Source organism: Pristiophorus japonicus, chromosome 6, assembly GCF_044704955.1.
Source record: "Pristiophorus japonicus isolate sPriJap1 chromosome 6, sPriJap1.hap1, whole genome shotgun sequence".
Classification (NCBI taxonomy): Eukaryota; Metazoa; Chordata; class Chondrichthyes; family Pristiophoridae; genus Pristiophorus; species Pristiophorus japonicus.
In genome coordinates, this window is record NC_091982.1 from 5,693,836 (window position 1) to 5,717,559 (window position 23,724).

At 45.4% G+C, this 23,724-nt stretch overlaps 1 protein-coding gene across 5 annotated transcripts in view; it reads right to left on the reverse strand.

Annotated features, from left to right (window-relative positions):
* Window positions 1-23,724, reverse strand: part of nhsl2 (NHS-like 2) — a 424,653-nt gene that overhangs the window by 138,078 nt on the left and 262,851 nt on the right. Inside the window, exon 1 of one of the 5 annotated variants that reach the window (XM_070882571.1) lies at window positions 21,717-21,856. The exons of 3 other annotated variants lie outside the window; for them this stretch is intronic. In XM_070882571.1, the coding sequence (XP_070738672.1) occupies window positions 21,717-21,774 (58 nt within the window). In that variant the 5' untranslated portion in view covers window positions 21,775-21,856. Of the gene's footprint in view, window positions 1-18,960; window positions 19,041-21,716; window positions 21,857-23,724 lie in introns of those variants that run through there. One more of the 5 variants, XM_070882570.1, reaches the window with a different exon arrangement.

Here is a 23,724-nt window from a genome sequence, read left to right on the forward strand (position 1 = left end):
CTATCTCAAAATAGTCCGAGTAGTAGTCCACTGTGCATAAATCGTCTTTGCCATCGAGTGTGAATATGTCACAACCAATCTTTTCCCATGGTCTCTGAGGGAGGTCGTGACATATCAATGGTTCTTTGGTTGGCTCGATTGATAGGTGTTACATGAATCATACTTTGAAACATTGTCCTTTATGTCACTGTTCAGTCCTGGCCAGTAAACGGATTCTCTGGCACGTCGAAGAGTGCTCTTGGTGCCAGTGTGAGCAGCATGAAGCCGCTGACCAATGTCGGATCTCAGGGTTCTTGGTATGACACATCGATAGCCTTTGAAAACTATGCCATCGTGTGTTGTGAGTTCATCACGAACTTTGAAGTAAGCATGCATTTCAGGCCGGCATTCATGTGTGGTTTCTGGCCATCCCGTTGTGATTTGTTGTATGACCAGTTGTAGTGTGAAGTCACTTGTAGTTGCGCGTTGTATGGTAGTCAGTCCTTGTTTGGAGGGTGGGAGAAAGTCCACCATGTGGATGCATTCCACTGCAAATTCTGCGTGTGATCTCTCCACGTTTTCGAGGTATGCACGTGAGAGAGTGCCTGCTAGGTACATTTATTTTTCTGGTTGATACTTTATTTCAACGTCATATTGGTTGAGCCGAATGAGCAGACGTTGTAGTTGCTTGGATGCGGCAGATAACAGCTTGCATCGTATAGCAACCAAAGGCTTATGGTCTGTCCATAGCGTGATCTTGCGACCATATACATATTGATGGTTTTGTTCCATTCCGAAGAACAGCTCCTTTTCGATTTGAGAGTATCAAGTTTCTGCTGGAGTGAGCACTTGGCTCATGTTTGCAATTGGTTGTCCCTGTTGCAGAAGGATGAACACAAGACCCTTGCTCGAAGCATCTCCTTGACCTTCAGTGGCAAGTTTGTGGTCAAAGTACCTGAGCACCAGAGAATTTGTCACGCGTTGTTTGATAGCTTCAAACGTTTTGGGGCCGAAATTGGTGAAGGGCAAGGGCCGCCCAAAGGACCGCCGATGGCCGCCGAGATACCTGACGGTACTCTGGGTGGGGTTTTAGGCAAAGAGACCCTTGAAAGGGCGGCTGGCAGCAAAAGAGGAAATCATGCCGTCAATCTGGGCAGCCGGCGGGTGCTCTCATTCTCGGCGGCAAAGGCGCTTGCCGCCCAAGTACCGCCAAGGATGGAGTCAGGCCCACAGAGGATCGAGGAACTGCAAATAAAAAGCATCAACATTTTTTTTTAAAAACATCGGAAAACCTTCAGGGGACCCCATCAAGATAAGTCGCTGTAAAGAAAATTTTAAAAAATTGTTTACTAACCTTTTTTTTCAACTCTTCATACCTACCGTCGGGGACAGACCAGCCTCCTCGCAGTGATCCCCCCGTTCTGCCGCCGACTTCCGCCTGCACCAATCTGGCATCTCGGCTGGTGGCCGTCCACTTACACTACTCGGCCGTCCGCTGATGTCAGCAGGCGGTTCCCAGTGGTTCACCCCTCCCAAATCAAAACTGGCACTGGGCGCAACTCGAGGAGGAATGTCGGCAGCAGTGGGTGGTAAGACCATCAATTTCGGCCCTTTGTCCTGTTCTTCAGTCAATTTCCAGACCGTGTCTTTATGAGTAAGCCTTCAGAGGCTCACTGAGGTCTGAAAGATCTGGGAAGAATTTTGCAAGGTACTTTGTCATGCCGACAAATCGTTGTACTCCTGCGGTTTCTGCATTTCATTGATTGCGACCACTTTGCTTGCATTGGTTTTGAGTCCATCATTAGACAGTATGTGTCCCACGTATTTCACTTGGGAGCTCTTGTATTCGAATTTATCGAAGTTTAGTTTGATGTTTCACTCTCTGCATCTCTGCATGAATTTGCGTAAGTTTGCGTCATGATCGTAATTGACCTCTTCAAGTGTCTCACCATGTCCAGTGATCAAGATATCATCTGCAATCTTGTAGACTCCATCTCAACCCTCGAAGTTCTGGTCTAGCTTCTGCTGGAAGATTTCCGGGGCAGGACTGATGCCAAATGGCATTCGATTATATCGATATCGTCCCCATGGAGTCTGGAAGGTCGTGAGGTAGGAGGACTCTGTGTCTAGTTCACATTGTAAGAAACCCTCCTTGCAGTCTGCTTTAGTGAAGACCATTACATTTAACATCTGTGGCAAGAGGTCACCGATCACAGGAAGTGGATAGTGTCCACGTTTCAGGGCATTGTTCAATGTTGAGGGTCGACACGTACTTGTATCTTTCCATTTTGTTTTTGTACAGTCACTAGACTGGATATCCAGTCCGTCGGTTCAACAACTTTCGTGATGATTTGTCATTCTTCCAAATGATCGAGTTCCTCTTTCAGCATTTGTTTGGTCGCTATTGGCACCAGTCTGGGTGGCATTACCACTGGAGTCGCTGATTCATTAAGTTCAGGGTGAACTGTCCCTGGCATGTGTCCAAGTCTCTTAAACACATCCGGATACGCATAGTTGACATCTGTTTTTGACGCTAGCGAGATGTTTGCCTTGTTTGTAGTTTGCGAATCGCGTGGTTCGTTTACCACTGCGATATTCTGATGCTGCACTTTTATCAATTGTAGCTGTTGAGCAGTGCGTGAGCCAATCGGTGGGGCACTTTGGCTCTCAATGATCACAAAGTGCACAATGTTCTTTTGCTTGTTCTTTGTATTTTCTAGTGGCACATTACAAGTTCCTACCACTGGAATGGTTGCATGGTTGTCATTTAGTGACAGTGTTGTCTTAGTTTTAAGCCTTTAGGTAAATATCTAAGAGGTAGCACATTGCATGAGGCCCACAATCTATTTGCATTTTTACCATTTGACCTTTAATGGAGAAGGCAGCTATAATCTTGTTAGGATACTTTCTGTCAGCTTTGTCCTTGATGGTGCAATCAACTTTACCAAGCATCTTTACAGTCATGACTTCAAAATCAGAATCATAACTCTCTTCATGTAGTGCATGAACTTTTGGCTTGCCCTTATATTTAGGGTTATGTGCAAACTTCTGCCTTGATCCACTCTGTCTGCACTATTAAGAAAAGTGATTTTGTTTGTCGCAACTTGTGCAGGTCTTCCCATATGCTGGGCATTTCGTTTTTGACAGCTCATGTCTTTTGCCACAATATCTGCAATTGTTCGTGATCTCTTTGTCTGTGAATTCTTGGTGGGTTGGGGTTTCTGACCGACAGCTTTGACATCTTTAGAGTACATTTTAGTGAGCTTCATGGATTTCATTTGCGTAACTGTGGCCTCTATAGCTTTACAGAGCAGCAAACATTTATCAAGTGTTAAGCATTATTCTTGCAACAGCCTCTTACGTAGAGTGTTATCAGATATTCCGCAGACTATGCGGTCTCTGATGAAATCATCCCTCAAATTGGCGAAATCACATGACGATGCTAACTCTCTCACTTTCACGAGATATCTGTCAAACCACTCATCCCCTTGTACACAGTTGTTAAACTGGTACTGTTCAAAGATGATATTGATTTTACCTTTATAGTGCTCTCCCCAGAGCTTCAAAATAATCTCAGTTTCCTGCAGGTCTTCCTCTGATTTGTAGGGAAGATTATTGTGGATATCTAGGGCATCGCTGCCAATGGCAGTGATAAATGTTGCAACCCTAACTCTGTTTTTTCCACAATATTCGTGATAATTTCATAGCTGTCCCACAGCTGTTTGAATTTTTTCCAGTTGGGTTTCAAATCGCCGGTCACCTGCGATGGAGGTTGGAGAGGGATATGTGTGGGAGTTGGCACCATGGTGGTCATGATAGCTCGCTACAGTTTGTCACATACATGCATACAGTTCAACGTTACAAGGACACCCTCAAAGCCTCCCTGATAAAGTGCAACACCCCCACTGACACCTGGGAGTCCCTGGCCAAAGACTGCATCCGGGAGGGTGCTGAGCACCTTGAGTTTTGCCGTCGAGAACATGCAGAAATCAAGCGCAGGCAGCAGAAAGAGCATGCGGTCAACCAGTCCCACCCACCCCTTCCCTCAACGACTATCTGTCCCACCTGTGACAGGGACTGTGGTTCTCGTATTGGACTGTACAGCCACCCAAGGACTCATGTTAAGAGTGGAAGCAAGTCTTCCTTGATTCCAAAGGGCTGCCTATGATGATGATACAGTTCAACTACCCAGAGGACTAGAACAAGTCTAATAGTAAAATATCGTGGCCATGTATTTGTAGAAATACTTTTTCAATTGAGTCTCGACAATCAATTATGCCACTTTAAGTTTAGAACATAAGAAATAGGAGCAGGAGTAGGCCAAAAGGCCCCTCGAGCCTGCTCTGCCATTTAATACGATCATGGCTGATCAGATCATGGACTTAGGTCCACTTCCCTGTCCGCTCTCTATAACCCCTTATTCCCTTATCGATTAAGAAACTGTCTATTTCTGTCTTAAATTTATTCAATGTTCCAGCTTCCACAGCTCTCTGAGGCAGCCAATTCCACAGATCCACAACCCTCTGAGTGAAGAAATTTCTCCTCATCTCAGTTTTAAATGGGCGGCCCCTTATTCTAAGATTATGCCCTCTAGTTCTAGTCTCCCCCATCAGTGGAAACATCCTCTCTGCATCCACCCTGTCAAGCCCCCTCATAATCTTATACGTTTCGATAAGATCACCTCTCATTCGTCTGAATTCCAATGAGTAGAGACCCAACCTACTCAACCTTTCCTCATAAGTCAACCCCCTCATCTCCAGAATCAACCGAATGAACCTTCTCTGAACTGCCTCCAAAGCAAGTATATCCTTTCGTAAATATGGAAACCAAAACTGCACGCAGTATTCCAGGTGTGGCCTCACCAATACCGTGTATAACTGTAGCAAGACTTCCCTGCTTTTATACTCCATTTCCTTTGCAATAAATGGCAAGATTCCATTGGCCTTCCTGATCACTTGCTGTACCTGCATACTATCCTTTTGTGTTTCATGCACAAGTACCCCCAGGTCCCGCTGTACTGCAGCACTTTGCAATCTTTCTCCATTTAAATAATAATTTGCTCTTTGATTTTTTTCTGCCAAAGTGCATGCCCTCACACTTTCCAACATTATACTCTATCTGCCAAATTGTTGTCCACTCACTTCGCCTGTCTATGTCCTTTTTCAGATTTTTTGTGTTCTCCTCACACATTGCTTTTCCTCCCATCTTTGTATCGTCAGCAAACTTGGCTACATTACACTCAGTCCCTTCCTTCAAGTCGTTAATATAGATTGCAAATAGTTGGGGTCCCAGCACTGATTGCCACTTGTTACTGATTGCCAACCAGAGAATGAACCATTTATCCCGACTCTCTGTTCTCTGTTAGTTAGCCAATCCTCTATCCATGCTAATGTATTATCCCTACCCTGTGAACTTTTATCTTGTGCAGTAACCTTTTAAGTGGCACCTTGTCAAATGCCTTCTGGAAGTCCAAATACACCACATCCACTGGTTCCCCTTTATCCACCCTGTTCGTTACATCCTCAAAGAATTCCAGCAAATTTGTCAAACATGACTTCCCCTTCATAAATCCATGCTGACTTTGCCTGACCGAATTTTGCTTTTCCAAATGTCCTGCTACTGCTTCTTTAATAATGGACTCCAACATCTTCCCAACCACAGATGTTAGGCTAACTGCTCTGTAGTTTCCTGCTTTTTGTCTGCCTCCTTTTTTAAATAGGGGTGGTACATTTGCAGTTTTCTAATCTGCTGGGACCTCCCCAGAATCCAGGGAATGTTGGTCAATTACAACCAATGCATCCACAATCCCTGCCGCTACTTCTCTTAAGACTCTAGGATGCAAGCCATCAGGTCCAAGGGATTTATCTGCCTTTAGCCCCATTATCTTACTGAGTACCACCTCCTTAGTGATTATGATTGTGTTAAGCTTCTCCCTCCCTTTCGCCCCTAGACTATCCACTGTTGGAATATTGTTAGTGTCCTCTACAGTAAAGACTGATACAAAATTTTTGTTCAGAGTTTCTGCTATCTCCATGTTCCCCATTACTAATTCCCTGGTCTCGTCCTCTAAGTGACCAATATTTACTCTAGCCACTCTTTTCCTTTTTATATACCTATAGAAACTCTTGCTATCTGTTTTTATATTTCATGCTAGTTTACTTTCATAGTCTATCTTCCCTTTCTTAATCATTTTTTTAAGTCATTCTTTGTTGGCTTTTAAACGCTTCCCAGTCCTCCCACTAGTTTACTTTACTAATACCTCGAGATAATTTTACAAGCTTATGACTATCGCCCTTCACGGATCCACACATGATGTGGAGCACAGACTCACACAAGCAGAGATTGCCCATACACACCCAAACAAGCAGAAATTCTCCATACATAAACACCGATTCTCCATATAAGGTCACACATTCGTGGCTGTCAATCCTCCCTTATTTCTGTGGATTATGCTTTAAACCAACTGATCAGTAGTTGTGGAGGCAGTTTATTTATATAGAATGCCTCAGTGACATTAGTGAAGGTCTGCTTCAGTGATTTCAGGATCCCCACTGATGATGTTATTGAATTGGGGAGTACGGGGTTCTGCATAAAATGCATCTGACCAACAGATATCTCCAAAACATAGAAACATAGAAAATAGGTGCAGGAGTAGGCCATTCGGCCCTTCGAGCCTGCACCGCCATTCAATGAGTTCATGGCTGAACATGCAACTTCAGTACCCCATTCCTGCTTTCTCGCCATACCCCTTGATCCCCCTAGTAGTAAGAACTACATCCAACTCCTTTTTGAATATATTTAGTGAATTGGCCTCAACAACTTTCTGTGTAGAGAATTCCACAGGTTCACCACTCTCTGGGTGAAGAAGTTTCTCCTCATCTCGGTCCTAAATGGCTTACCCCTTATCCTTAGACTGTGACCCCTGGTTCTGGACTTCCCCAACATCGGGAACATTCTTCCTGCATCTAACCTGTCTAAACCCGTCATAATTTTAACGTTTCTATGAGATCCCCTCTCATTCTTCTGAACTCCAGTGAATACAAGCCCAGTTGATCCAGTCTTTCTTGATAAGTCAGTCCCACCATCCCGGGAATCAGTCTGGTAGACAACTATTTATATATATATATATATATATCTTACTCTAACGGAGGGACTGAGAAATGCCAGTCACTGCAGTTATCTGCCTAAGATTAGGACTGAGACAATATTCATTGGATTGAGGGACTGAGAGGCAGGTACATCGATATTTCTCACCAGCACTGAAGTACACTGAACTTCCTCATAGTAGTTCTGAGAAACATTGATCAGTTTACAGATATCTCTCCGAGGGAGGGATTGCGAGTCCATTCACAAGTATTTCCTTGAGGGAAAGACTAGGGCCCTACCTCATAACATTTAGGATAAGGTAGCAAATCAGGTAAATGCCCTTTAGACATACAAACTGTTCACATCAAACAGAAATGTTTGTTGGTTTGTACAATTTTACAATAATTTCACATCCCCTATGACTCTTTCAATATAATTGGAAGGGCTGGAATTTTTGAAATTTGACAAAACCCCTCAGGCAATTCTATTTTGTTTAAGCAACATAACCAAAATATGGGGTTGAGGCAGTACATAGAAACATAGAAAATAGGTGCAGGAGTAGGCCATTCGGCTCTTCTAGCCTGCACCGCCATTCAATGAGTTCATGGCTGAACATTCAACTTCAGTACCCCATTCCTGCTTTCTCGCCATACCCCTTGATCCCCCTAGTAGTAAGGACCTCATCTAACTCCTTTTTGAATATATTTAGTGAATTGGCCTCAACAACTTTCTGTGGTAGAGAATTCCACAGGTTCACCACTCTCTGGGTGAAGAAGTTCCTCCGCATCTCGGTCCTAAATGGCTTACCCCTTATCCTTAGACTGTGACCTCTGGTTCTGGACTTCCCCAACATTGGGAACATTCTTCCTGCATCTAACCTGTCTAACCCCGTCAGAATTTTAAATGTTTCTATGAGGTCCCCTCTCATTCTTCTGAACTCCAGTGAATACAAGCCCAGTTGATCCAGTCTTTCTTGATAGGTCAGTCCCGCCATCCCGGGAATCAGTCTGGTGAACCTTCGCTGCACTCCCTCAATAGCAAGAATGTCCTTCCTCAGGTTAGGAGACCAAAACTGTACACAATACTCCAGGTGTGGCCTCACCAAGGCCCTGTACAACTGTAGCAACACCTCCCTGCCCCTGTACTCAAATCCCCTTGCTATGAAGGCCAACATGCCATTTGCTTTCTTAACCGCCTGCTGCACCTGCATGCCAACCTTCAATGACTGATGTACCATGACACCCAGGTCTCTTTGCACCTCCCCTTTTCCGAATCTGTCACCATTCAGATAATAGTCTGTCTTTCTGTTTTTACCACCAAAGTGGATAACCTCACATTTATCCACATTATACTTCATCTGCCATGCATTTGCCCACTCACCTAACCTATCCAAGTCACTCTGCAGCCTCACAGCATCCTCCTCGCAGCTCACACTGCCACCCAACTTAGTGTCATCCGCAAATTTGGAGATACTACATTTAATCCCCTCGTCTAAATCATTAATGTACAGTGTAAACAGCTGGGGCCCCAGCACAGAACCTTGCGGTACCCCACTAGTCACTGCCTGCCATTCTGAAAAGTACCCATTTACTCCTACTCTTTGCTTCCTGTCTGACAACCAGTTCTCAATCCATGTCAGCACACTACCCCCAATCCCATGTGCTTTAACTTTGCACATTAATCTCTTGTATGGGACCTTGTCGAAAGCCTTCTGAAAGTCCAAATATACCACATCAACTGGTTCTCCCTTGTCCACTCTACTGGAAACATCCTCAAAAAATTCCAGAAGATTTGTCAAGCATGATTTCCCTTTCACAAATCCATGCTGACTTGGACCTATCATGTCACCTCTTTCCAAATGCACTGCTATGACATCCTTAATAATTGATTCCATCATTTTACCCACTACTGAGGTCAGGCTGACCGGTCTATAATTCCCTGTTTTCTCTCTCCCTCCCTGCATTAAACAGCAACAACAACTTGCATTTTTATAGGAGCCGAAATTGACCCCCTCCATAAACAAGATTACCGCCGCTAAGAGACGGAAATGGAGCGGAGAAGCCTCACTGACCGGTGGTGGATGGATGGGCCAACCCGACTGCAATTGCCCCCGGGGTGGAAGCGGCGGGAACGGGTATCCGCTTCGCCCGTGTTCCTGTCATGTCGGGCATGCGGCGACCCCTTTCCGACCCCCGCGAGGAATTGCCCGTCGGGAAGCTGTCTGTGGCTGGACGGCGTGTCTGCTCTTCCAATTATATTGAAAGAGTCATAGGGGATGTGAAATTGTCGTAAAATTGTACAAACCAACAAACATTTCTGTTTGATGTGAACAGTTTGTGTGTCTGAAGGGCATTTATCTGATTTGCTGCCAGCGGTTCCATTTTATTTTTTTATTGTCGGCCCCTCATGGGTGCCAGGCCGCTGGCCCAGCCAAAACCCTCCCTGATGGCCCAGTGTTTGCCACTAAAGTGGCTGTCGAGCTGGCAGCGGCCCTCCCCTTTAACTGAAGGGGAGGGACATTGTGACGCATCTGTACGTCCGCATTGCGCTGACGTCATCAGTGCGGTGCTGAGGCCCACACTTCCTCGCCTCTCCGACTGGAAACAAGAAACAACGTGCTGAAAATCATCGGATTGTCCGCCCCATGCATTGGGGCAGGCGGAACACTTAAAAATCAGTAGGTGCAACCCGTTTCGGGCGGAGGGCGATTTCGGCCCCATAGTGCCTTTAACATAATAAAACATCCCAAGATGCTTGACAGAGGAATAATTTAGAGCAATCGTACCCTAAATTGTGTATGCTCTAAAGAAGAAGATAGGAGATAGGACGATAACAACATAGTTGTTGGGCAATCTAAGCTCCCTTTGCAGGCAGACTCACTGAATCTACCCTTTATAGATTTTGTTATAATCTAGTGATGACGCAAACAAAATTATTACAACAATCACACACTTTAGCCTCGATCTTCTATTGGAGTTACACTAGGGAAGCGACATGAATGCAGCAGAAACACAGAACATTTCTTGAGAGCTGCTCTGCCGATTCTCCGTATGTCCCTGTTACTTTCCAGGGTTTTAAGCTGGAAGTGATGAGGTGGCATAGAGAACAGAGGAAATCTTCCTCAATGGTGGTACCAGTTTGGCTTTTTTTATGGACGTGCTTATTTGTACTGCCAACATGGCCACCATCCTCCACCCTTTGTCTATGATTGGTCCCCTTGGGGGATAAGCCACACCCTCAAGTTTCACAGAAATGTGTAACTGGAACTGCCCGTCCCAATGTCTCACTGATTTTGCAAATTGTAACTCGATCTACTTTGACTTCCTGAAGCGACAGAGGACAGAGCTCCCCAGAAGAGAGCAAAAGCCAGCTGAAGTGCCTTACCCCAGTGCAAGTACATCCCACCCCCAGCCAAAGTGCCTTACTCCAGCACATGTGCATCCTCTCCCCCTCGCCCCAACCTGGTAGGGGGCTGGAAGAGCGTGATCCGTCTTCTCTTCACCCGTACCTCTCTCTCTCCCCCCAGTCTCTCTCTCCCTCTCGGCCCCACGCTGGCCGCTCTCGGCCCCGGACCCCTGCTCTCGGCCCCACGCTGGCCGCTCTCGGCCCCGGACCCCTGCTCTCGGCCCCACGCCGGCCGCTCTCGGCCCTGGACCCCTGCTCTCGGCCCCGGACCCCTGCTCTCGGCCCCACGCTGGCCGCTCTCGGCCCCGGACCCCTGCTCTCGGCCCCACGCCGGCCGCTCTCGGCCCCGGACCCCTGCTCTCGGCCCCAGGACCGCCGCTCTCGGCCCCGGACCCCTGCTCTCGGCCCCACGCCGGCCGCTCTCGGCCCCGGACCCCTGCTCTCGGCCCCGGACCCCTGCTCTCGGCCCCGGACCCCTGCTCTCGGCCCCACGCTGGCCGCTCTCGGCCCCGGACCCCTGCTCTCGGCCCCGGACCCCTGCTCTCGGCCCCGGACCCCTGCTCTCGGCCCCACGCTGGCCGCTCTCGGCCCCGGACCCCTGCTCTCGGCCCCACGCCGGCCGCTCTCGGCCCCGGACCCCTGCTCTCGGCCCCAGGACCGCCGCTCTCGGCCCCGGACCCCTGCTCTCGGCCCCACGCCGGCCGCTCTCGGCCCCGGACCCCTGCTCTCGGCCCCAGGACCGCCACTCTCGACCCCGGACCCCTGCTCTCGGCCCCAGGACCGCCGCTCTCGGCCCCACGCTGGCCGGGGTGAAGAGAGTTCGGGGCCTCAGGTCCTGCTTCTCGGCACCACATGGAGGGAATGATTCAGGCAGGGAGGGGTGGCGGACCTTGACAGGGGGCGGGGCTTGTCGCATGTCTGTCCAAAAAAAGTGCAATACAAATAGTTACATTGTTTTTTTATCGATGCAGTTTTCTTCTGGTTGTGGTCCCACAGAGATAGCTGCTTCATGTTGAGTGAGATCTTTTCTGAATGAAATCAGTTTAGTAGCTCAGTATCAGTAGTTGGTTTAGGTGGCTAATATCCCCCAATGTTTTACCTTAAAGTAACAATTAGGGAAATGCAATTATGAATATTGGGAGAAGATAAGCTAAGTCCTACTTTAAGAAGAGGTTTCTTGCATATGTTAATTTCACAGTCATTAGCATGTCATTTGTACAATGGTAAAAGGAGCACTGTTGTTATCTCAACCAGCCATCAATCACACATCATGCAATGGCATTAGCAGTGCATAACAATGTCATTCCATACTCAATTAAGCTCACCAAGCAGCCTATTTGTAATTAGTTTCTCAGGAACTCTTCAACTTCTAAAAATACATCGGAAAGATCACAGTGGAGCAGACACAGTGATCTCCCATATTGACTGATTCAAAGTATTTCTGCACAATGCGGGAACATGGCGGCTGAACTATGACAGTTCCTCAAGCTACTGCTCGTCACCATGGAAACCACCTCTGTCTTGGCAATGTGCTATTAAAGAAGCATAATCTATGAGGTATATTGGAGCATGCTGGGATACTTGAACCACACCAAAGTGGCAGGATATGGCTTTGTGCTCCATGGTTGTTTGCATGATGAGTTACTGAATTCAGATGTCAATAGTAGGAACAAGCATGCAGATACCTGTAAGTAATTAGGAGGGGTTTTGGAAGGGTATCGTGATCGGAGGAGGCCCGAGATTTCATCAACAACTTTAAAATTTTTTAAGCTGGTTTTATATGGCAGTCCATTTTCATTGGACCACAGCGCAAAACTGACCCCAGTTTTGGCACGAGAGTGAAAATTCCACTTCTTCATTGTGCGTCGCCAAAAGATTCAAGCTTTCGCTTTACATTTTGCTTCTGTACTCTGTGCAAGAGAAATGAATTTGGTTCGGTGTTTGAAAAGGTTGTTAAAAGAAAATATTTATTGCAAGTGAAAAAATGTAATCTCAACTATGTTTGAAAAATGCCAGTTTAAAAAAAAAATCTACTTCTGACTGTCTTGAGAGCTGCCAGGCTCACCTCTGATAGCTCAATTAGGGCATAAAACACATCACATTATAAGTTATTTAAAAAGCAGGAAAAGTTTTTAAAAATTCCAACCATCTCTGCTTTTCTGAAGTCACCGACTCCGACAGGAGTAAAACCCCAGGAGTATCAGCACCCCTGAGGTACCTCATTGAAAATGGTCATTCGTTATTTGTGCGGGTAGGCAGTGGGTGTTGGCAGACGATTTTCTCATGGGGGGGGCATCATATAGGTTGACGTTTCCGGTGGAGACCCTTTGTCATCCGCCACCCATCTATTGTTGCCCTTGTGAGGTCCAAGGCATTTTGAAGCCTGGGCCTTATTCACCTGCTGACGTCAAGCTGCGAGTCCCCCAGTGCAACTCAGCAGTTCTGGGAGGGTAGCAAATTAGCGAGCAGGCCAACAGTTTGAGCCTGAATGAGGGAAGCAATCCTGGGAGGTGGGAGCCTTAGATAAGCTGGAAGCTGACTGGAGATTTTTGTGGGCCCAAGAGGCGCACTCCTGTTCCTCTTGACCCCACCCAAAAAGATGAGACATTTCCTGATCTTTTAAGGACTGCTGCATAGGCTGATCACTTCCCATTTGTAGCACAAAATTGGAATTGGGGTGTCATAGTACCCCAATTTGCATATTGCAAGTTGCCTCCCGCCTGAAACAAGTGTGATCTCTCGCCGCCCATCGCAGATCTCTACCCAAGATGTAGCGCCAGGGTAATTGTTGGGATAAGTTACTTATTGCCATTTTCAAGCCGTTACCGCTCCATTTATGCCGTTGGACAGAGTTAAAATCAGCCCCGATTACTTCAATCTATCCAAAAGGAATAAATATGATTGTGATCCCAGAGAGCTCCAACCCTCTCTGCACCACACAGTCTGCCTGACCAAAGGTTTTAATGATTTGGACAAGATAATACAATGTTTTAAGAAATCTTTCAGATATTCCAAGACAACAGGACAAGTGAGCACAGTTTCAGGATTGTGATGGGTAAATTTAGCATTCCTACACCAGAAAGTACTTCTTTATACAAATGATGATCAATAGCTAGAACAGGTTTCCAGAATTGGTGGTGATGACACTGGGAGTATTTAAGAAACAGATAGATGCTATAATTAGAAGATGGTAAGGTTGGTAATCTGGAAGGATTAGATCACAGGAGCTAAAGGGCCTATTCTCAGCTTTACAGTTATTTTATTCTACTGGTTTCCCCCCCTGCTTTATTTTTAAACTAAATCAGGTATAGCTCCTCTGATAACTACCACTGTCTTAGTTTAAAATAAGTAGACCCATTTTCTGGGATCCAAGTTCCTATTTTATGCACTCCTGTCCAGAAACCTAGCAAGAACTGAAGGCCACTACAAATAAGTAAATGGTGGTTAAAATCCACAGCCCTGAATGTGTCTATGATGTGAAATTAAGTAATTACATTAAAAGTGCAGTGGGACATAAGCTTGTAATTTAAACTGTGGCTACACCAAACATTCCTTCATTCATATTGGGAGAAAAATATGAAAGCCTTATAAACGTCTTAACAGTACAGGATTTGTTCTCTGGAAGCCTGGTGGCATGCATCCTTCAGAATATTTAGATTTTTTTAAATACACTTTTTGTACTTTACAGAATTTTACTCTAAACTAACGTCTTGAATTTTTAAAAATCTAAAAATCAGGGAGAAGACAGTTTTAATTAATTTTTTCTTTTTTTAATTGTCTAATAGCCAATAGGGATTCAGACTGAGTCTAATTGTACAAGTCAGGACTGTTTATTCCAATTGCTTTTGCATCAACTGGTTGTCCAATTCTAGGGGAGTCTGGGATCTGAGGGCAGGAGGGAACAGCTGTTTCGAGCTCCTCTGAAACAGCATTTTACAAAGAAAGTGTTTTCATGGTTTGATGTGGAGTGACGATGCTGTAGCTTTCAAAAATAAATATATAAAACATAATAATTAAACGCAAGCTGAAACCTGGGAAGGTCAGTGACATAACATGGAAGAGAACTCCCTCTAAAGCTGATCCAAATCAATTCTTGTAATCCAATCATATCTCAGTCCAATTTACCTGATCCAATTGCAAGTGCCCATCGAATGGCAATATCCACCATGACACACTCTGCACCAAAACTTCAGACGAAAACTATTCCCTCCACACAAGCTCTCCCAGTATGTATTGCACAGTAGTCATCAGACAGACGTGTATTCCAGATATGTAATGTACCTCAGAGAATAATGTATAAACTCTGATGATATAGGACATGACAGTCCCCTCCAATATGTTGCTCTCTTGTTATTACAATTTAGTTACCGGTTAACCTCTGTATCATTCCTTCATATGTAACACTTGCTGCCATTTATAAATCTCTCTGAAACATATACTGATGATCAGTAATTCACAAGTGACACACCCGGTATATATATATAAATATGCACTCACAGCACCCGCTGTCTTATCAGAAACCAACACTAAGCCATTTGTTACAGTTTCTGCATCACCACCACATCCTTTTTTGTTTTTCAATTCTTGCTTCTTCTCTCCTAACTCATGCTGAAGCATGATTCCAGTACCTTGTCTCCATGGCTGTTTCTCATGTATGATCCTAGTTAATTGAGCATTGGAAGAACATTTGACCATAGGCAGCCGAGCCGAATCCTGTTTTAACTGACAAAGAAACATTTACATTGTCCAGAAGGCGTCATTGAACAGCGATCGAAGGCTGGGAACCATGGTCTGGCTTTTTTCCCTTCCTAATTCAGGGGAGCTGAGGCAAGTTGGAGCACTCGAACTGCTGCCCTGGCTGGGATTGGTTGATGTGCCTCAGACTGCAAATTGAATCCCGGACCTTGTGATCTGCATAGTGCAGTATCACATCAATGGTGCATGAACCCACTGAGCCATCGGGATTCAACACGCCCCAGCCAGAATATTCCAAGCCATATGTTCCTCTTATTATTATATTCTCCAGCTAACACATAGCCATCTGCTATTTTATATCTACCACTCCCACTCATACAGAACACGGCTGTATAAAGCTCTCCAGCAATCTGTTACTCTTTATGTTAAATATGTTGACATTTAGATCGATGTTCTCTATGAATTCATGCAAAGCTTGTAACACTATAGATCCATAGAATAGAATCAGAGAATGGTTACAGCACAGAAGGAGGCCATTCAGCCCGTCGAGCCTGTGCCAGGTCTCTGCAAGAACACTTGAGCCAGTCCCACTCCCCCACCCTTCCCCCTTAGCGCTGCAATTTTTTTTTTCAGGTACTTATCCAATTCCCTTTTGAAAGCCACAATTGAGTCTGCCTCCACCACCTTTTCAGGTAATGCATTCCAGATCCTGACTACCCGCTGCATAAAAATGTTTTTCTTCATGTTGCCTTTGGTTCTTTTGCCAATCACCTTGAAGCTTTGTCCTTGGATTCTCGATCCTTCTGCCAATGGGAACAGTTTCTCTCTCTCTACTCTGTCTAATTTTGAACATCTCTATCAAATCTCCTCTCAATCTCCTCTCAACCTTCCCTGCTCTAAGGAGAACAACCCCAGCTTCTCCAGCCTATCCACATAACTGAAGTCCTTCATCCCTGGAATTATCCTTGTAAATCTTTACTGCACCCTGGCTAAGGCCCTCACATCCTTCCTAAAGTGCGGTGCCCAGAATTGGACACAATTGGACTCCAGTTGAGGTGGAACCAGTGTTTTATAAAGGTTCATCATAACTTCCTTGCTTTTGTACCCTATGGCTCTATTTATGAAGCCCAGTATCCCGTATGCTTTTTTAACTACTTTCTTAACCTGTCCTGCCACCTTCAACGATTTGCACAAATATACCCTCAAGTCTCTCTGTTCATGCACCCGCTTTAGAATTGTACCCTTTAGTTTATATTGCCTCTCCCCATTCTTCCTACCAAAATGTATCACTTCGCACTTTTCTGCGTTAAATTTCATCTGCCATGTGTCCGCCCATTCCACCAGCCTGTCTATATCTTCTTCAAGTCTATCACTATCCTCCTCACTGTTCACTATACTTCCAAGTTTTGAGTCATCTGCAAATTTTGAAATTGTACCCTGTACTTCCAAGTCCAAGTCCACTAACATACCTCAAGTTCTAACTCATAAAATCATTCATGCCCTATGAACTAAAGAAAAAAAGAATTTGAATTTATATCACATCTTTCACAACCTCAGGACACAGCCAATGAAGTACTTTTGAAATGTAGTCACTGTTGAAATGTAGGAACACAGCAGCCAATTTGTGCACAACAAGGTCCCACAAACAGCAATGAGATAATGACCAGATCATCTGGCTTAGTGATGTTGGCTTAAGTGTCAGCCGTGGTTCAGTGGGTAGCATCCTCGCCTCTGAGTTAGAAGGATGTGGGTTCAAGTCCCACCCCATGAGACTTGCGCGCAAAAATCTAGGCTGACACTTCATTGCAGTATTGAGGCTGCACTGTCAGAGGTGCCATCTTTTGGATGAGACGTTAAACCGAGGCCCCGTCTGCTCTCTCAGGTGGACATAAAAGATCCCATGGCATTATTTTGAAGAAGAACTGGGGAGTTATCCCCAGTGTCCTGGTCTTTATTTATCCCTCAATCAACATCACTAAAACAGACTACGGCTCTGCTGTATAGCTCAACGGTACAGGCAGTAAGATGCCAGATTTTATCCCTGGTCTGTGATGAATTAGCTGGTGTGAGGCAGCAGTTAATATGCTGCAATTGGCCTCAAAAACCCTGAGGAGGGAATGGAAAATTGCTCCTGCTTGCTATTAAGTGACTGCTGCTGGAACGGCATGTGTGTAGATAACAGGTGAGGACCGATGATGCCCACTGTAAAACGTACCTGCTACTCGTGGAACCATAACCAACACGGAGGCAACATTTTCACAAGAGGAGAAAGATACAGGAGAAAAAGAGTGGGGAAAAGCAGATACAAGACTTGGTTCCTCAGTTGGAGGTGCTGACACATGGTGGAGTAAGGTTCCACAGTGCCAGCCACACTCCACTACTTTTCCTAAGTGGCTATTCTTTTGTGGAAGCCCAAACCATGCGTTGGTAGAGTATTCAATGGCATCATGGCTAAGCCTGACGCGGTCCTCACGGAAATTTTACCGTACGGATTACTGGAAACAAATGAGGAGCAGGAACCATGACTCAATCTTTCCCTTTCTAGCCCAGTATCATTGAAGCCACTTTAGTTAAGCTCAGCGCCAGTAAGAGATCAAACCGGGGATCTTCTGAGTTTGAAGAGCTCAGTATCACAAATGATCTACTCACACTCAGTTACCCACTGGGCCACTGGGGCAGCAACATTAATGTCCTCCCATAAACATTCTGCTGTGTTCCCCTCCAAGGATCAGTTTACCTTACAAACCCAGAACAAAGCACAGCCTTGGACAAAGCTGATAAAAATTTCAAATTACTTCATTTTTTATTAAATTGATTATCAAAACATGAAATAATTAACACAGCAAGGAGCTGATAAGAGTGATTTCAGTAATTGAATCACATTTTGAATTCCGCTCTCACAGGTTTACAGGTTCACTTGACACTCCCCCCTCTGCACCCCCCCCTGCCCAGCCCAGCCCAGCACCACCACATCATAATTAGGTTACAGTATACCTTATCTACTCACAGCCATCCATTCATTATCTTAGATTTAATTTGGAAAACTTTTAAATCAGAATAATAGTATTCAAGGTAATTACAAATTGTACCATTGTCACTTATAAGTGTTCGACATGGCCACGTTGGGAGTAATTTTGACTTTATGCGATAGTGTAAGATGCGTGATAGCGAATCGGCAGCCCGTTATACATCTCTCATTGAAGTCCACAGAAATAAAAATTGGGCGGGCGATTCCCTATCATCCGTTTCACACTGTTGCACAAAGTCAAACCCTATCCCATTTACTGTGAATGGAATCAGACAGCAGAATAAAATTCCAAGAGGAATGAAGAACACAGGATCCCCCTTCCCCCTGAAAAAGTAAGATTACAAAAGGATCCGCTCCTTGGTACAGAGCTGGTAAGAGTCCAAATCATCGATCCATTCTGATCTTTTATAACTACTCAATTTGATCAGAAAAGTCACATTTAAGTAGGAAAGGGATACATCAGTTTCACAATCCAGTCTTAATCACCAATGCATCCTGTGGTATACCCAAGAGCCTTTATTATAATTTAAGTGGAGAATTAGACAGTGGTGGGTATATAGAAGATGCACAGATTACAGCATGAAAACATCAAGCTGCTCTATGCATTGGATTTAAATATAGCCATTAAACATTATGCTGCAAAGTGGAGGCTGTCCAATTAACATGAGTGATAGATTTAATCATGAGGTTAATTTTATATTTTTCATGTTAAAAATAAAATTCATAATACAGCACTCTTTTAGACTCTCACACTATGTCAGTCCTACCTCCTATAATGCGAGAAATGGTTAAGGTATTCGATTTATACTCCATCTTCACTGTATGAACGCTCCACAGCATAGCAGCCCAGCCACCAGCATGTAGGAAATGTGGCTAACGTAACATTGTACAACAGCAACCTAAAAGATCCCATTAGCTCACTCGCATCAAAAAAAACAAGACTAAACGGCAACTTCCCTCAAATCTGTAGACTTGGGAACAGAGGAAATGAGCAGGAACTCTCTGTTTTACTAAACTCACATCAGCCCATTGTCATAACTCAGTCCCCCTTCCTTCCCGCTTGTAACGTGCCTTCCTTCTCGAGGTTTTGCTGGGAGATATAACATGTTTTTACAACGACTCAGGCTGGGGCCAAGCTGTGTGAGATCTGCAGACCTTGTGAAGCCATGCCTTTCCTATTAGACAAGCTGAACAGCGAGCCCTCCCCGCCCCCCCTCCGCCTCTCAAGCAAAGAATTATCAGCTCCAGAAGCTTAAAGCAAACCCGGAACAGACAGCAGGCAATAAATATGTTGCTTCCTTTGGTGATGCACACTGTACAATATAAACTGCTCGTTCACATTTTACACAGAGAGGACCTTTATAATTAGATTTTACCGACTGTCAGTGATAAAGATCCACATTTTTTGGGGGTAGTGAATTGGTAAAAACTGATTTCCTTCCAAACTTGAGGGGAAAAATTCCCATTGTCCTTTTAACCAAAAGTCAGGGAAGGAGATGTGCTCACATCTGTAATATAAGGACACATGTTCAAGAACCCTTATGGTGACTATCGTTATGTTAACACAATGGAAACCCTGCCTGCAGTGATCGCAATATACCCTTCATCCCACATACTCCCAAACTAAGTTTTAGCACCAACTATTTTCTATCTCAATTTGACTTTAAAAATATTTGTGCTTCATACTATTGTGATGTTGTGATACTTTAATCATAAATTGAAACGTTCATCATTTGGTAGCACAAAGTCCATTCACATATACTATAAAATGTATTTTACTGCTATTGACAGATTTTTGTGATCATGGAAACTTAGATCATTTTTGAAACTGTCGTTAAGGTCCATAAAAATGGTGTATATCAACTGTGTAAATAATTAAGGGCAGTAATTTAATTTATTTGTGCCTTGTTACTCTTTTGCTTGTTTTCTTGAGGTGTATTGATCAAAATAAAAATGAATTTCCCCCAAATTTACCCTGGCGTTTAGGCTCTAACCGCTCCGACCCACTCAAATTTTCTCCCAGTTTTTGATACTAAAGATAAAAATGGAAAAATATCCACTGGTTGTTAAATTGGCAATAAAAACTGACCCTTTTATAGCCCCTTTAACGCCTCCGGGGGAGCGAACCGTGCGCAATGATGTTTTCGTCAGGGGAAGGGGGCTAAGCGCCTTCGGGGAAATTGCCCCGGAGGTTTGAGGGGCACTGTCCTGGCAGAGCCGCACCCCGCTCTGTCAACTTTGTGCACCACAGGGGGAAATTGCCCCGTGGGGCCGCGAGGCTAGCGCGGACCGCCAGGACACCCCTTAAAGGGGTTGCCTTTAGCCCGCCCCCGGGCCACCATTTTTATTTGTCGTTCGACTCTTGCGTTGGCCCAGTAACTGCGAATATTGCATCAACCGGGCCGCCATCATGCAGGCTGGCACTCCGTTTTGGGTGCCAGTCTGCTGGTCCAGTTGATCGCGTCCTTGGTGGCCCAAGGAAAGCCACCAAAGGGCCTGCAGAGTGTGCAACGGCCCTCCCCTTTAATTGAGCATCCGCGTAGCGCTGGCCTCCTCAGGGCAGCACTGGGCTCAGCCCCGGGAGCGTCTCTCCAATTCCACGTCGGGGCGGGACTTCCAGCTGGGTGCAGGAAGTCTCGGCCCCGGAAGATTACCTTCCCCAATCGGGGCGGAGGGCAATTTCAGGGCCCTTCTCTACGCATTATCTGAACAAGCGACGATTACAGTATTTGTCTTTGTACTCCCTCCCTGCGCCTCCGCCCCCATCCTGAGTCAACTTATCACACAAGTAATCAGGAAATGTTTAAAAGATTGGAAGCCGTGTAATGCACACATACACACACACACATACACACACACACACATCCAAACAAACACACACACATACAAACGCACACACACATACAAACAAGCACACGCGCATACAAGCACCCACATACATACATTGTGTTACATACACAGTAGGAGAGTCCCTGGTGCTGTACTAAGGCCAAATATGATGTAATGCAAAGGGTGGTTTAATATTCAGCTCCTTAGATGGTAACATTCCGATACAATTTTCTCTATTTTCACACTGCACGACATAGCAACATTGTAAGAATTTTAGAATCAGTCATTTATTTATTGGTTATCAGACTGAATGCATTTTTCCAAAGTAATAATATTCTCTCCAGAAATGACATCGAGACAAGTATCACTTAGCTGTCTGAGCATGGGGTCTGTTCTGACACCGGTATTCAACCCTTATCAGAGAATGTCAGCAGATACCAAGCAACAAGCTGCATTCAGAAATCACACATGGCTGCCTACTGTTATTTTTGCTATCAATCAGAATAAATGAACACTGTAATCCTCTCTGATCTTTTAATCCATATGAGAGTTCCAGTCCACACTAACCCTCTGCTTTTCCGTCAGAAGCACCCTACAAAGATGTCTGTTACCTGCATTATACAAATAGTGCAGCAGTTTATTTTGCTCACCGATAGCCTATGGAGAAACCCAGCATGATACGACAAAACAATACCTTTGTTTTTTTTCTTTCTCTGCCCCGGTTGCTCTTTTTCATAGGTGTTGCCCATCATCCCCTATTACTATGATGCAGCTCATCCCTTTCCACTTCCCTGTTGCCTGGATTGTTTGGAAGATTGCCAGCAGCAAAGTGCTGGCCCCGGCTCAGCCTGAACAGGGTGCATCATTACAGACAGCTCCTGTGGGAAATGGGCCCTACTTACCACAGGAACAAAGGGGAGGGAGGGAGGGGGGTGGGAGAGGCACCGCTCAAACTCCTTCCTGAGAGCGGCATCCGGTGAGAAGAAGGAAAAATATTGTGACAATCGTGTTTAATTTCCTTTAGTTTAACGTCAGGTGCTTCTACATTTTCACAAGTTTGAGGAATTGGGACATGTTTTAAACTAGTTATTATTTCACACTGACACTCGCCGGATGTCACAATTACAGATGACCAGAAATGATTACCCCGATGGATCAGCTGGTCACAGCAAGGACTAGGCAGAGAATACGAACCAGGAAATGCCGAGGTGTGAGCCCTCGATCTGTGCTAAGTTCAATTATGTGCAACTGGGACAGTGAGAAATACACTACAATTGGCCTCAGAACCCCATGTCAGGGAGGTGAAGATCGACACTCCTGATCACCATTCAGTGACCACTACTGGAAATGTAAGTATGGACATGAGATGAAGACACTGGCCCTGTATTTTGTCCCCCTTCTGCCTGATTTCAGCGTTAGCGGGATGAAAACAGCGAGAGAAAAAAATCAACAGGCCCGACATCCTAAGCCGGCTCGATGCGATTTTCGAACAGGCCGTGATTTAGGTGGCCAGTGTTTCAAGCATAAACAGACAGGAGCCTCCTGCATTTATTTAAATCTTTGTCTTGGAACATATTTAGGTCATCAATACCGTTTTGGAGTGATTCCGCTGATTTTTAAAGCCACCAACTATCTGTGGGCGATACAGTGTAAACTGACAGCCAGGTTGAATGTAACGTAAAGGGACAGTAAGCTATCATTTAGATCACTGGAATCCTTAAGTGGACATCTTGCCTGTATTTCTCTGTTGTATTTGGCTGCAAAATCATTTTTTATTTATTGTAGTCACTGCACAACCTCCAGGAAGCTCAGGCAGATATTAGCTGCATCAGAAAATAAGAATGATTCGATCCACTCCATTTGGGCTCGAGTAAGAGATGGAAGGACCACATAGAGCAGCAGGGAGTCCCACAGAGGAGGAAGGGAGCACGCAGATGGCCTTACTCTCCAAATAGGGTGTATAGGTCCAGAGCCCTCAGGTTCTCTGAGGGGCAGCGTATAAAGAGACGGTGGGAGAGTAATTTGCTCGTGCAAATGACAGGTCATGTATTTCATATCAGTAAAGGGCGCTATAATAGCAGTGCATTCCTGGTGTCCAGGGTTGCTAAAACGGGGCGGACTTAAACCCTGCCAAACTGAGCCACTGTAGGGACTAAGAGCAAAATCTGCCCCTCACTGCCCCTAACTTGATTGAGTTTTTTGATGAGGTAACATGGAGGGTTGATGAGGACAATGTGGTTGATGTGGTGTAAATGGACTTCAAAAAGATGTTTGATAAAGTGCCACACAATAGGCTTGCCAACAAAGCTGAAGCCCATGGAATAAAAGGGACAGTGGCTGCAGTGATATGTAACTGGCTCAGTGACAAGAAACAGAGGGGACAAAACTGCCCTCCACCCAAAACAGGCACACCGACTGATCTTTAAATGTTCCGTTCACCCCAATGCATGGAGCGGACAATCCGGCGATTTTCAGCACTTGTTCCTTGTTTCCGGTCGGAGCGGTGTTGGTGTCGGGAGAGGGGCAGGAGTGCTGGCGGGTCGGAGCGACCGTGGGGAGAGGGGCAGGAGCGGGGGGTGGGTCAGATGGCCGTGGAGAGAGGGGCAGGAGTGGGGGGTGGGTCGGACGGCCGTGGGGAGAGGGGCAAGAGTGTGGGGTGGGTCAGAGCGGTCGTGGGGAGAGGGGCAGGAGTGGGGGGGGCG